General features: G+C 40.9%; 1 protein-coding gene across 2 annotated transcripts; it reads left to right on the top strand.

Moving 5' to 3' along the window:
• Positions 1-797: 797 nt before the first annotated feature.
• On the top strand, positions 798-10,354 carry SAXO3 (stabilizer of axonemal microtubules 3). 2 transcript variants are annotated; one of them, XM_063435763.1, is made up of 5 exons: positions 798-994; positions 3,009-3,212; positions 4,221-4,364; positions 7,675-7,802; positions 9,888-10,354. In XM_063435763.1, exons 1-5 carry the CDS (start codon positions 902-904, stop codon positions 10,294-10,296), a joined length of 978 nt encoding a protein of 325 aa, XP_063291833.1. In that variant the 5' UTR covers positions 798-901; the 3' UTR covers positions 10,297-10,354. The 2 variants fall into 2 exon arrangements, with proteins under 2 accessions (XP_063291833.1, XP_063291832.1); XM_063435762.1 differs by having other exon boundaries at positions 798-1,000.
• The last annotated feature ends 236 nt before the right edge of the window (positions 10,355-10,590 follow it).

The raw sequence follows: 10,590 nt of genomic DNA, 5'->3' as shown, positions 1-10,590 counted from the left end.
GCGGTAAAATGGCTACGTAGAAAGTGTCAAAACAACCTTAGGTAAATAGCCTGTGGTGTCTACTTTATATAAATATATACTTTTGTGTGGCAATTTTGTTTTCTTTTATGGCTATTAGGCTTACAAGACAAACATACCAAATTCTAAAATCGCTCCACATAAAAAGTTTATTTTACTCCTTGTGCTTTGTGACCTGTAACTACCAAAAAAAACTTAAAATCCCAGACACATTATATATTCTGTAATTCAGAACAACTAAATGAATTTATTTTTAATTACTTTCCTTAACCTGCACTAATTATGTACACATTATTATTGCAAAAACTGTAAAAAAAACACACAAAAATTATTTTTTTTGCATATTTCTGTATTTTTTTTATAATAAATAAGCATTTATATATATATGTGTTACATCAAATTAAAGCCCTTTCTGTCCTTTAAAAAACGGTATATAATATGTGTCGGTGCAATAAATTAGTAAAATGCAAATTGCAGTTGAACGCAAATAGCAAAAAATGCAAAAAATGCCGTTGTCATTAAGTGAAAGACAAGCTTCTGAAGCTCTGTCCTTAAGGGGTTAAAAAAGAAATACAAAAGAAGTAAGTTTAAAAAAAACAAATGAAAAACTTTAATGAAACAAGAAAAGTGACAAAACTACACAAATGCCAGCCAGGCCATGTGCAATGTGTGTATTCATTAGCAGCAGCAGTAGGAAGACTTAGCAGCATGTCACGTGATACACAGGTTGCCTGGAGACATGTGTTCTGTTTCCATGGTAACAGATAAACACAAGCTGTAGTTCCCACACATAGCTGAGCTGTAGCTGCCCCACAGCAATATTCTCTGCTAAGTTTTAAACGTTACAATTCTGTGGTTTAGGTTCTGCATTTGATGTTTTAGCATGATGGAGCTGGGGACAAGGCCAGACTGGAATTTAACAAGCACTGGGGTTGGACATGACTACAGACCTCACCAACATTTCCCTCCCTGCAAGGTTAGGGTAAGTCATTGATCAAATAACACAGCAAACACTGTGATACCCAGCCATGGGAGGGGAGCCTCCTGTCTTAGTCAAGAGAACCCCCAGGCCAAAACCTAGGGGGGCGAGGGGGCTATCCACTAACGTGTAGATTGTGGACATAGCATACCTCCCAACATTGCAAATGGACAAAGAGGGACTATAATTTATACAACTAAAATTACTTTTGGAACGAGAACGGTATAACGTATTTACACAGGCGCCATTCTAAACACATTTATTTTAGTTAAGTAGGGATCGACCGATATTGTTTTTTTTTTTAGAGCCGATACCCATAATCTGTGAACTTTCAGGCCGCTAGCCGATAACTTGCCGATATTTTGTACATTTACCATTTTGGAAAAATAAACTATTTCTAAAGGTAAATGCACAAAATATTACATGCCATGTGTAGTGGATGCAGTGTGTTTAGACAGGAGAGCTGTGTGTATTTGTGTAGTGTATATATAATGAATGCAGGGTGTGTTTGTGTTGTGTGTATAGTGAATGCAGTGAGTGTTTGTGTAATGTGTATATATAGTGAATGCAGAGTGTGTGTGTGTTTGTGTAGTGTGTGTATAGTGAATGTAGTGTGTGGTGTGTGTAAAGTGAATGCAGTGTGTGTAGTGTGCGCAAAGTGAATGCAGTGTGTGTATAGTGAATGCAGTGTGTTTGTATAGTGTGTGTAAAGTGAATGCAGTGTGTTTGTGTAGTGTGTATATATAATGAATGCAGAGTGAGTGTGTGTGTGTGTGTGTGTTTGTAGTGTGTGTATATAATGAATGCAGAGTGTGTGTGTGTTTGTGTAGTGTGTGTATATAATGCAGAGTGTGTGTGTGTGTTTCTAAAGGGATGTAATTTGTGTAAAATGGGGGGGGGGGGCATTTTTTATTTTAATTTTAATATTTATATGTTTGATTTTTTTCTGTCCCCCTCCCTGCTTGTTACCTGGCCAGGAAGGAGGGCTATGGCATTCCCTGGTGGTCCAGTGGCATGTACTGAGCAGTGGGGGCCCGCAGCAAGCTGTTACTTACCTTCCCAGCAGCTACCTTCAGCTCCCTGGGTAAATCTTGCAGTCAGCGTGCCGCGCGGAGCGTTGCCATGGTAACCCGTGGCAACGTACTGACGGCCGCAAGACTTGCGAGATTTACACAGGGAGCGGAAGAGAGCTGCTGGGAAGGTAAGTAACAGTTTGCTCCGGGCCCCCCCAGGACCGCCGGGCTTGTAATGGGCCCGGCGTTCCTGGTATGTATGATCGGCAATATCGGTATCTTTATTGGCCGATACCGATATTGCCGAAATTACCGAATATCGGCCGATAATATCGGTAAAACCGATAATCGGTCGATCCCTAGTTTAAAGACACATTACTGTGAGTATTATTACTGTAGTTATTATTACACTCAGACACACCAACAATATGGAGCTCCTAGAAAAGAGGGACAGAAGGAGTTGGGCCCTAAGTAGGGACTATCCCTCCTTAATAGGGGAACCTGGGAGGTATGTCATTGCTAATTTTGATCCAGAATGGCTGAATTGGAAATATTATTCAGCTCAGATATTTTGCTGAGCAACTTCTAAAGTAGGTAAACAGAACCTATAGTTTTGCCAATTTTGATTATATTGTTGTCAAATTGAATATATTTATGAATTATTTTTGTTAAAGCAGACATTGTGGGGAGAATTGTAGTGTCTCCCCTGTATGTTCCCATTTTCTAATATAATATAAGAAGTGAGTGGACATGGCTTTATGTTAGTGTGGGCCAGCTTCACTTCTAAATTTCTCATTGTAGCTTTAATGTAGGTGGTGGGCATGTGCTTTTAATAGATGTCCTTACAGTTGCCTGGAATATTAAAATGGTTATAGAATAGATTGGAATGTGAAAACATGTTAAGACAGTTGTCACCAAGAACTGCAAGGATATAGTGATGAATATCAGTGTTCTATTTATATAGTAGACATTCACTATTCTTTCCTTTTTTTCCATAGTCGACCGTTTCAGACCCGCTTCCACCTATCCTCCAACAACCAGCAGAGGACACAACGTTTGATGAACTCACAAAATATACTTATGAGACGAGCACTGGAAACACTTATACCAGGAAGTACCCAGGGGGTATCCTCGCTCACCCTACATACCTCAAAGCCCCCGCTCTTTGGAAAGTCCATTACAACAAGGATTTCAAGGACAAGGTATAACGTATATCTAATATCTGCCTACCTCAAATCTTCATAGATTGGAAGTCTGTTTGAGCAGGGCCTTCTCTACCTCTAAGTATCTTGGGGCTATAAAAAAAAAAAAATGATACACTTAATAATCAAAAAATCTGGCAATAAAATGGTGTTGGTTTTGGGGGGATAAGAAAAGGTTATCCACATTTCACTCATTAGCTTATGAAGGAATTTATCAAATTAAATGCTCCTCTGTCCCTACAAAATACTTTGATTAATGTCTGACAAGAAGATTCACACTAACAATTAGCTGTTTTTCGGGACTGGAGATAACATTAGTAACATGGAAACTCCAGTGCTGCAGGATTTAAATATATATGGTCAGTTATAAAAAAAAAATATATAGTGCAGAATGTAAAAATATTAGCTCCAGAGAATGTAACCTCAAGGATTTTTAGACCCTTTAGATCAAGACCAAATCATTTAGACACATCAACAGTCCAGGATTTAGACATCTCCGAACTTTGTGGATATGTGGCTAGTGACAAGATGTGGAACATTGAAGCGCTTTGAGGACTGATATGGGAAACACTGCTCTAAAATGACTGAATGGTGCTAGACCCTTTATATAAAAGTCCATAGAGGAAGCACGTAAAGGATACAGTCTTGATGGGCTTTATATAACAAAAAATAAGCAGCTTTTCAAGGCAAAGCAGAATACACTGATTACACTCTTGCCACATTCACAGAAACATCTCATCAATGTGTGTAGGAAATGAGCAAAGACAGTGTTTCTATTGCAACTTTAGAAAAAAATTATAACAAATAATATCCAGTAATACTTTTTTCTATTCGGTGCTATAGCTGGAGCTAAATCTTTACAGGGAGATATATGTTCAGTTAGTTGTATTTGTAATTATTTGACAGGAGGTAACCTAGAGAACACCCGGGGCTTAGAGTCTGCATAGAAGAAATCAATTGTAGAACTTGATGTTTAATAAATGTGTAAAACGTATCCTGTGATTCTAGCTGAAAAGTCGGAGACCTGGTTTGGATCATCGGAACCAGAGCAGTGAGATGAAAGCAGAGTACCAGGGCCTTCCAGCCAAGCCTTTTAATTCAGGCGTGCAGCCATTTGCTTTAGAAGGTCACCTGAACAAGGGACCATCACAGGTTAGTTTACAGACATTTTTCATGTCATGCATAATGGAATATATTTTAATGCCTATTTTCATATCACAATCCATGGTCACTTTCTACAGAGGCGCTCTGCACTGGGTGTGTTAGGAAACTAGAACCCAGGATCGGGAGTTACAGAGGTGGGGATTATGACATAGGTATAGTTGGTTGGGCAGACACAGTTATTGGGGATACAGGCATGGCTGTCAGGGAGAGAGACATGGCTGAGGAGGATGGGGCGATTGATGGGGCGAAGGCTGGGAAAGATGGGGCGAAGGCTGGGAAAGATGGGGCGAAGGCTGGGAAAGATGGGGCGAAGGCTGGGAAAGATGGGGCGAAGGCTGGGAAAGATGTGACAAAGGCTGGGAAAGATGTAACAAAGCCTGGGAAAGATGGGACAAAGGCTGGGAAAGATGGGACAAAGGCTGGGAAAGATGGGGTAGTGGCTGTAACAGAGACAGAGATATATGACTGAGGGGATCAAAGGCATTGCATGAAAGGATAACCACATGGAAATAATAGGGAGAGAGAAGGACATGGCTGAGGGTACAATGTTAGCCATTGCTCATACGCTACATTTTATCAACAGGGTTATTCACAAAAGTGAGAATTCACAGTGAATTTCAAACTTAAGGTTAAAATAGTGAAGTGGAACAATTATTCAAATCAGATATGATTCCAGTTTGGCTGCTTTGACCTTAAATTTGAAATTCACTTTTGGTTCTTGGTTTAGTGAATAACCCTGTAATTCTTTTTTTTCAATGTCTTGATTTTTTATTGACATTTTCATATAAAGCAAATCAAAGAGGTACAGAAAGTAAAAGGGGAGGGGGATACATACATTTTGTAGAGCCATAACAGGCTACTTGACAACGCAGGTCATATATACAGTACAAATGCGCAATGGATTTACAATATGGGTTGGGAATATATTGCGAGTAGGTATAGATTATAATGCACTAAGATCGATTAACATTACTATTTGCTAACAGAAGTCATCATGTGCCAGTCTGTTACAACAGGGTATAATCGTTGGCCTAGTGAGTAGTCATTGGTCAGGTTCCCGGTGCCTTGCTAGTACAATTCTGTGTCGTGTCTGGATTGGTCACCGGTAATTCTTGCTGTTGCACCAGTTGCCTATGGCCTATTGCTCCATCCATTGCACCTTGGAATCTATCCTCCTCATTTCCCTGCCTGCCTTTGAAGCTCTCTTCGGCTCTAGAGGGTTGTTGGTGGTTTAGGGGTGGGGTAGGCATGGGGAGGTAGCTGCCCTTTTTTTTTTTGGTCTCTCAGCTATGGTGTAGGTCCTTCAGGATCCTGTTAGATAGATCAGTAGATTGGGCATTAGCATATTTATTGGTCTCTAATTTGAACCCATTTTTGCCAACGCCTGGTGTATTTATGTTCCTCGCTCCGGAGACGGCTGGCCATTTGCTCATATTTGCTCGTTGTGTCATGACGTGTGAGAACCTCTGTTAGGCTTGGGCTTTGCAGTTGTTTCGACCTGTGTGCTATTGCTATTTTAGCTGTTATGAGACAGTGAGTAAGTACGTGTAGTTCTTCCTCCCAACCCTGTAATTCTAGCTGTTGCACCAGTTCTTCAAGACAGGGCTGAGGTCATCTTACCAGTACATGCACAAATGTTGGGTAAAGGGCCACTAAAGGCACCCAAATCTCAATGAAGTGGTATGGGTGCAGTGATTCTGTATATTTAACCCTACACTGTAAAACATTGCTGTTTTGTAGATAAGGCAACGTTTACATTGCAGGAAAAAAATACGCTTATGTTCAGGCCTGGACTATCCATCGGGCCGCGGTGGCCATGGGCCGAGGCCAGCAGGGGAGATCACAGCATCTCCCTTACTGGTCTATGCAGGGCCGGCACTGTCCGAGTGCTGGCCCTGTTGCATTCCATGACGGGCCGGTGGGGAGATCAAAAATCTCCCTCACTGGCCCACATGTAGTGTATTGCGGCTGCCGCTGGGAGAGAGAGACCAGAGAGGAACCCGGAGGAGCTCTATCTTGCAGCTCCGCCAGGTTCCTCTTGTGGGATTTGGAGGGTTGCCATGGCAATGCTCTGGGCCTCGCGAGAGTGATCTCCACAGGCTAGAGTTCACTCGCCACTAGCACCACTAAGGATGGCAGCAGCACAATCCCCTCTCCCAGGCTAAAGGTAAGAAGGGAGGGGGGATATAATCAATGCTTTTTTTAATTTTATTTTTAATATATAGATAATAATCTGCCCCCCCAACACACAAGCCCTCCAAACATATTCACACACCAGCACCCTCACTCATATACACACACTGCACCCCTGACACTCACAGCCCCCTCGCTCTCACACACACGCACATAGCACCCTCACTCAAACACAGCACCCATCACTCACACACAGCACACACACACACAGCACCCTTACACACACACACTGCACCCCTCTTGCACACACACTGCACCCCTGAAACTCACAGCACCCTTACTCACACACTGCATCCCTGACACTCACAGCACCCTCACAGACACACACACACTGCACCCCTGACACTCACAGCACCCTCACACACACACACACACTGCACCCTCACACACAGCCTCCTCACACGCACATAGCACCCGTCATTCACACACAGCACCTCTTACCCACAGAGCACCCTCACACACACACACTACACCCCTTTTGCACACACATCACCCTCACACACACACACACTGCACAATACTCTTTCCTAGCATTATGAAGACACCAGAGACAAATTTCAAGCAAACACAGTGCAAGCATGTTATTAAATTTGCTTGCGCTGTGCATAACAAATACAGGGCCTTTTTCTCATGCTAGAGCTCTTCAGTAGAGCTCTGCACATGGTCTGCCTTGGACAAGCATTGAACCAACATGCTCACATTGTGATGGGGCGTGCTTGTCATTGGTGATGACAAAACACACCCTCTCTGCCCCGCCCCCTTTTTAGTGGGTCGCTGTAATAAAAAAATGCCTGCTTATGCTGGGGCATGGTAAATACAGCCCTGTCTATGGTGGGTTTTTTTCCTTCTGCTGCGAGAGCGGAATCAAACTCTGTTCTCACGGCTAACCTCCATCTCAAGGTGGGAGTGCAGTGCTGGTCGTGCATGCACTTTTTGTCCCTTAATGGGCAAAATAGAAGAGTTGGCGTGACATTAAAGAGGTGGATTGTGCTGCTGCAGGTACTGGGAAAAAAGGTAGTTAAACACTTTTGTTTTTAGTGTTCCTTTAAGATCAATATTGCTTTTTATCTTTGAAACTAAACATCTCTATCTTCTTTATGTGCAGGCTATGGTTGCAACCACGGAGAACAAGGTACTGTCTGGAGAACCATTCTACATAAAAGACAAAGGAGTCCTTACCCTCAATGACCTGTACAACACCACTACAGCCCGTGACTTTAGGGTGTTCACTGAGTAAGTAGACAGTCTAAGACAGAACTTCATTAGCCTAGAACCCAGTAATAATACTTCCTTCCTGTCCTGGAACTACAGTACTTTTCTTGTCTCCAAAATGATAATATAATAATGACAAATATAGTGGATTCGAGTGCCACCTTATTTGAGCTATGCCAATAGCAGGGTGCAAACACTGTATTTCGTAATTCAGTAGTAAATTGCTTATTTCTGACTTCTCTCCCTGTGCCTTGGCATTCAGATCTGAGCCTCAAATTGGTTTATTCACTAAACAACAAATTGTATTGAATCAAATAAATAGTAAAAAAAAAATAGGCTAAAATAGCCAATCTGTGGTTTCAGATTTTGTTTTCCAAATCAGCTATTTGTGCCTACATTTTTCAGTTCAGTTTTTAATCCACTATTGCAGATCAATAAATGGAATATGGTGAAACACAAAAAGACAAGTGATATAGATAAAAGATGAATTAAAAATATCCCAAGTGGACATATAAGAATGACTCTAGTATATCTATACTCCAAACAAGTGGAAGGATAGATCTGTACGGGAGAGTAAATCAATAGACAAAAAATGTTTGTAAGATGCTCCCAGTAACTCGTAACTTTGTTCTAATGCAGTATAACGGGGTCAATAGGTACTGACTAGTTCCTCCTAGGGAGCAGGGGTGCTACAAGTAACTAAATTCAATGGATACAAAGTATATCTAGTGGATACAAAGTGATGTCCACAAGTACGATAGTGGGCAATTAATTACATGTAAAACTCTGCCGCTCTATATAGTGAGATGCCCAGTCGACAGTTTGGCACAGCACCAGTCATTCATAGGACAAAAGAAGCTTCAAAATCGATTTTTGGCAGAAGAGAAAAAAATCACAACAATAAAAGAGGTCTATAGGCAGTTCAAACCTTCAACTTTTTCAGTATTTTAGTAATGTTAATCACTTAGCTTGATAAATTGTGTCTTTAGGGCCATTGCCTTCCAGAATGGACCCATTATATTTACCAAAAATCGGACCGGAATTTAAACATCTTTGTTATACCATCTCTTAAATTTTTTTTTAATTTTTTTTATTAATGTATTTTTGACTTTTTACTGAAATCACTTACCTAGCTCTCCCACTTCCCCGTTCTGACAGCCATCTTTATGTACCTTTGGTCAGACTGTCAGTTGTCCCAGGCAAAGCTCACTATTTTGCAACCCCAGTTATCTCACAAAATCTGGTGCTTTTCAGCTTGCAGCATTTTCCGTGTCAGGAAATGTTAAAAAGCAATGGATGGTTGCAAAATAGTGGTCCCTTAAGGCATAGCTGACAGAGGTAGTGTATTATAACACAATGATTACATTAAGGTATTAAAAGGAATCTTTCAGGATCCTAACCCCTTAAGGACCAAACTTCTGGAATAAAAGGGAATCATGACATGTCACACATGTCATGTGTCATTTAGGGGTTAACTGTCCTTCCGCTCCCCCACTGTGATCTCCTTATAAAGAGCAAACCGCCTCCATGATGCCAGCAAGCACATGTTCTGTGGTTGCTATGGGTGGAGAGCAAAAGAGCCACTGATGGGAGATCCCTTTGGCTCTTCCTGTCAATCAATTCTTTTTCAAAGAGTCTATGCCAAAAGAATGATTGACAGGTGGGAAAACCACCTTTTTATCACATTGTAACTAGGTTTCTCTTACAATCTATACATTTGCTAGCAAAACTATATGAAAAAAAAAAATACAGATAATGCATGCAAATACAGAAAAACAAATTAAATTAAAAATAAGAGACATTTAACTAGGAAGACCCTCTAGGATTTGCAGCCTCCATAGTGAGCACTTACATCTAAAACCTTTCAGTCACTCCTGTTTATTGGATATGTAAAGTAGAGGAGCTGGTTTATAGTTTCAGCATTTTTTGTAAATTAGTACATATAAAGGCAATATAGAGTTGGGAGGCATAATCTTTGTGTAGAGCATGGGCTATCCTGGTGCCTGGATTATCCCATCACTGAAATTGTTCAAATAGTTTTGTATGTTGTTCTACAAATATGTGTTTCAGGTGTTTATTTGCTAAAACTTTTCATTTTGTCTCCAGCAAAGAACTGGAAGGATATGCCAAAAAAGATGCCCTGACATATTGGCAAGCTGAAGACTACCCCAAGGTCTGGGGACATGGTCTTAAAGAAAACCCTCTTCCAAAACAAACTCGACCAATTCTCCGACAAAAACCACCAATGCAGGACACAATCCAGTTTCCCACCGCGATTAAACAGCAACAGGTACCTCCAAACAAAAAGGAACTCCCTCACAGAGCCTTCAAGTCCCTGGCTCAAGAAAGCTTCCAGTGGCCTCTGGATGTGAAGAGAACCATCGATGTCCACTGCCCAATAGAATGTCCTTGGACCACTACCCGTGAAGGACCTTTACCAGCCATAATGTCTGTGCCCAAAATGTATAAAACAGTGAATGAAACATATGGCAGCAAGCGACCTGATACATTTTGAGAGAACGGACAATTAAAGTAAATAATTTTACATTAATCAATGCAAACAAACAAGCAAAAAAAATATATAATAATTTAATAAAATAATAATATTTTGTTAGGTGGTTTTAATCAGTTCCAAATAATAGAGTCTCATTGGTCAAGTTGTTCTTAGAATTATTTATCAGGTGGGTTTTCACTAAGCTGGACATTGTGGAGAATTGCAAGATTTAAGTCAAACTACCAGAGTTTGGGAATTGTTATAACTCTGCTATTTTAGCCTAGAGGCAGATATAATTCAAACCTTTAATTCTCG

Source organism: Pelobates fuscus, chromosome 11 (assembly GCF_036172605.1).
Source record: "Pelobates fuscus isolate aPelFus1 chromosome 11, aPelFus1.pri, whole genome shotgun sequence".
Lineage (NCBI taxonomy): Eukaryota > Metazoa > Chordata > Amphibia > Anura > Pelobatidae > Pelobates > Pelobates fuscus.
This window is presented reverse-complemented; position numbering and strand designations above follow the sequence as displayed.

Excerpts from the sequence above, each read along its gene's own strand:
- SAXO3 (XM_063435762.1), top strand. The coding sequence starts at position 902 with ATGATGGAGCTGGGGACAAGGCCAGACTGGAATTTAACAAGCACTGGG. Across the intron at positions 1,001-3,008 it reads TCCCTCCCTGCAAGGTTAGG|TCGACCGTTTCAGACCCGCT; the intron begins GTAAGTCATTGA and ends TTTTTTCCATAG. Across the intron at positions 7,803-9,887 it reads GACTTTAGGGTGTTCACTGA|CAAAGAACTGGAAGGATATG; the intron begins GTAAGTAGACAG and ends TTTTGTCTCCAG.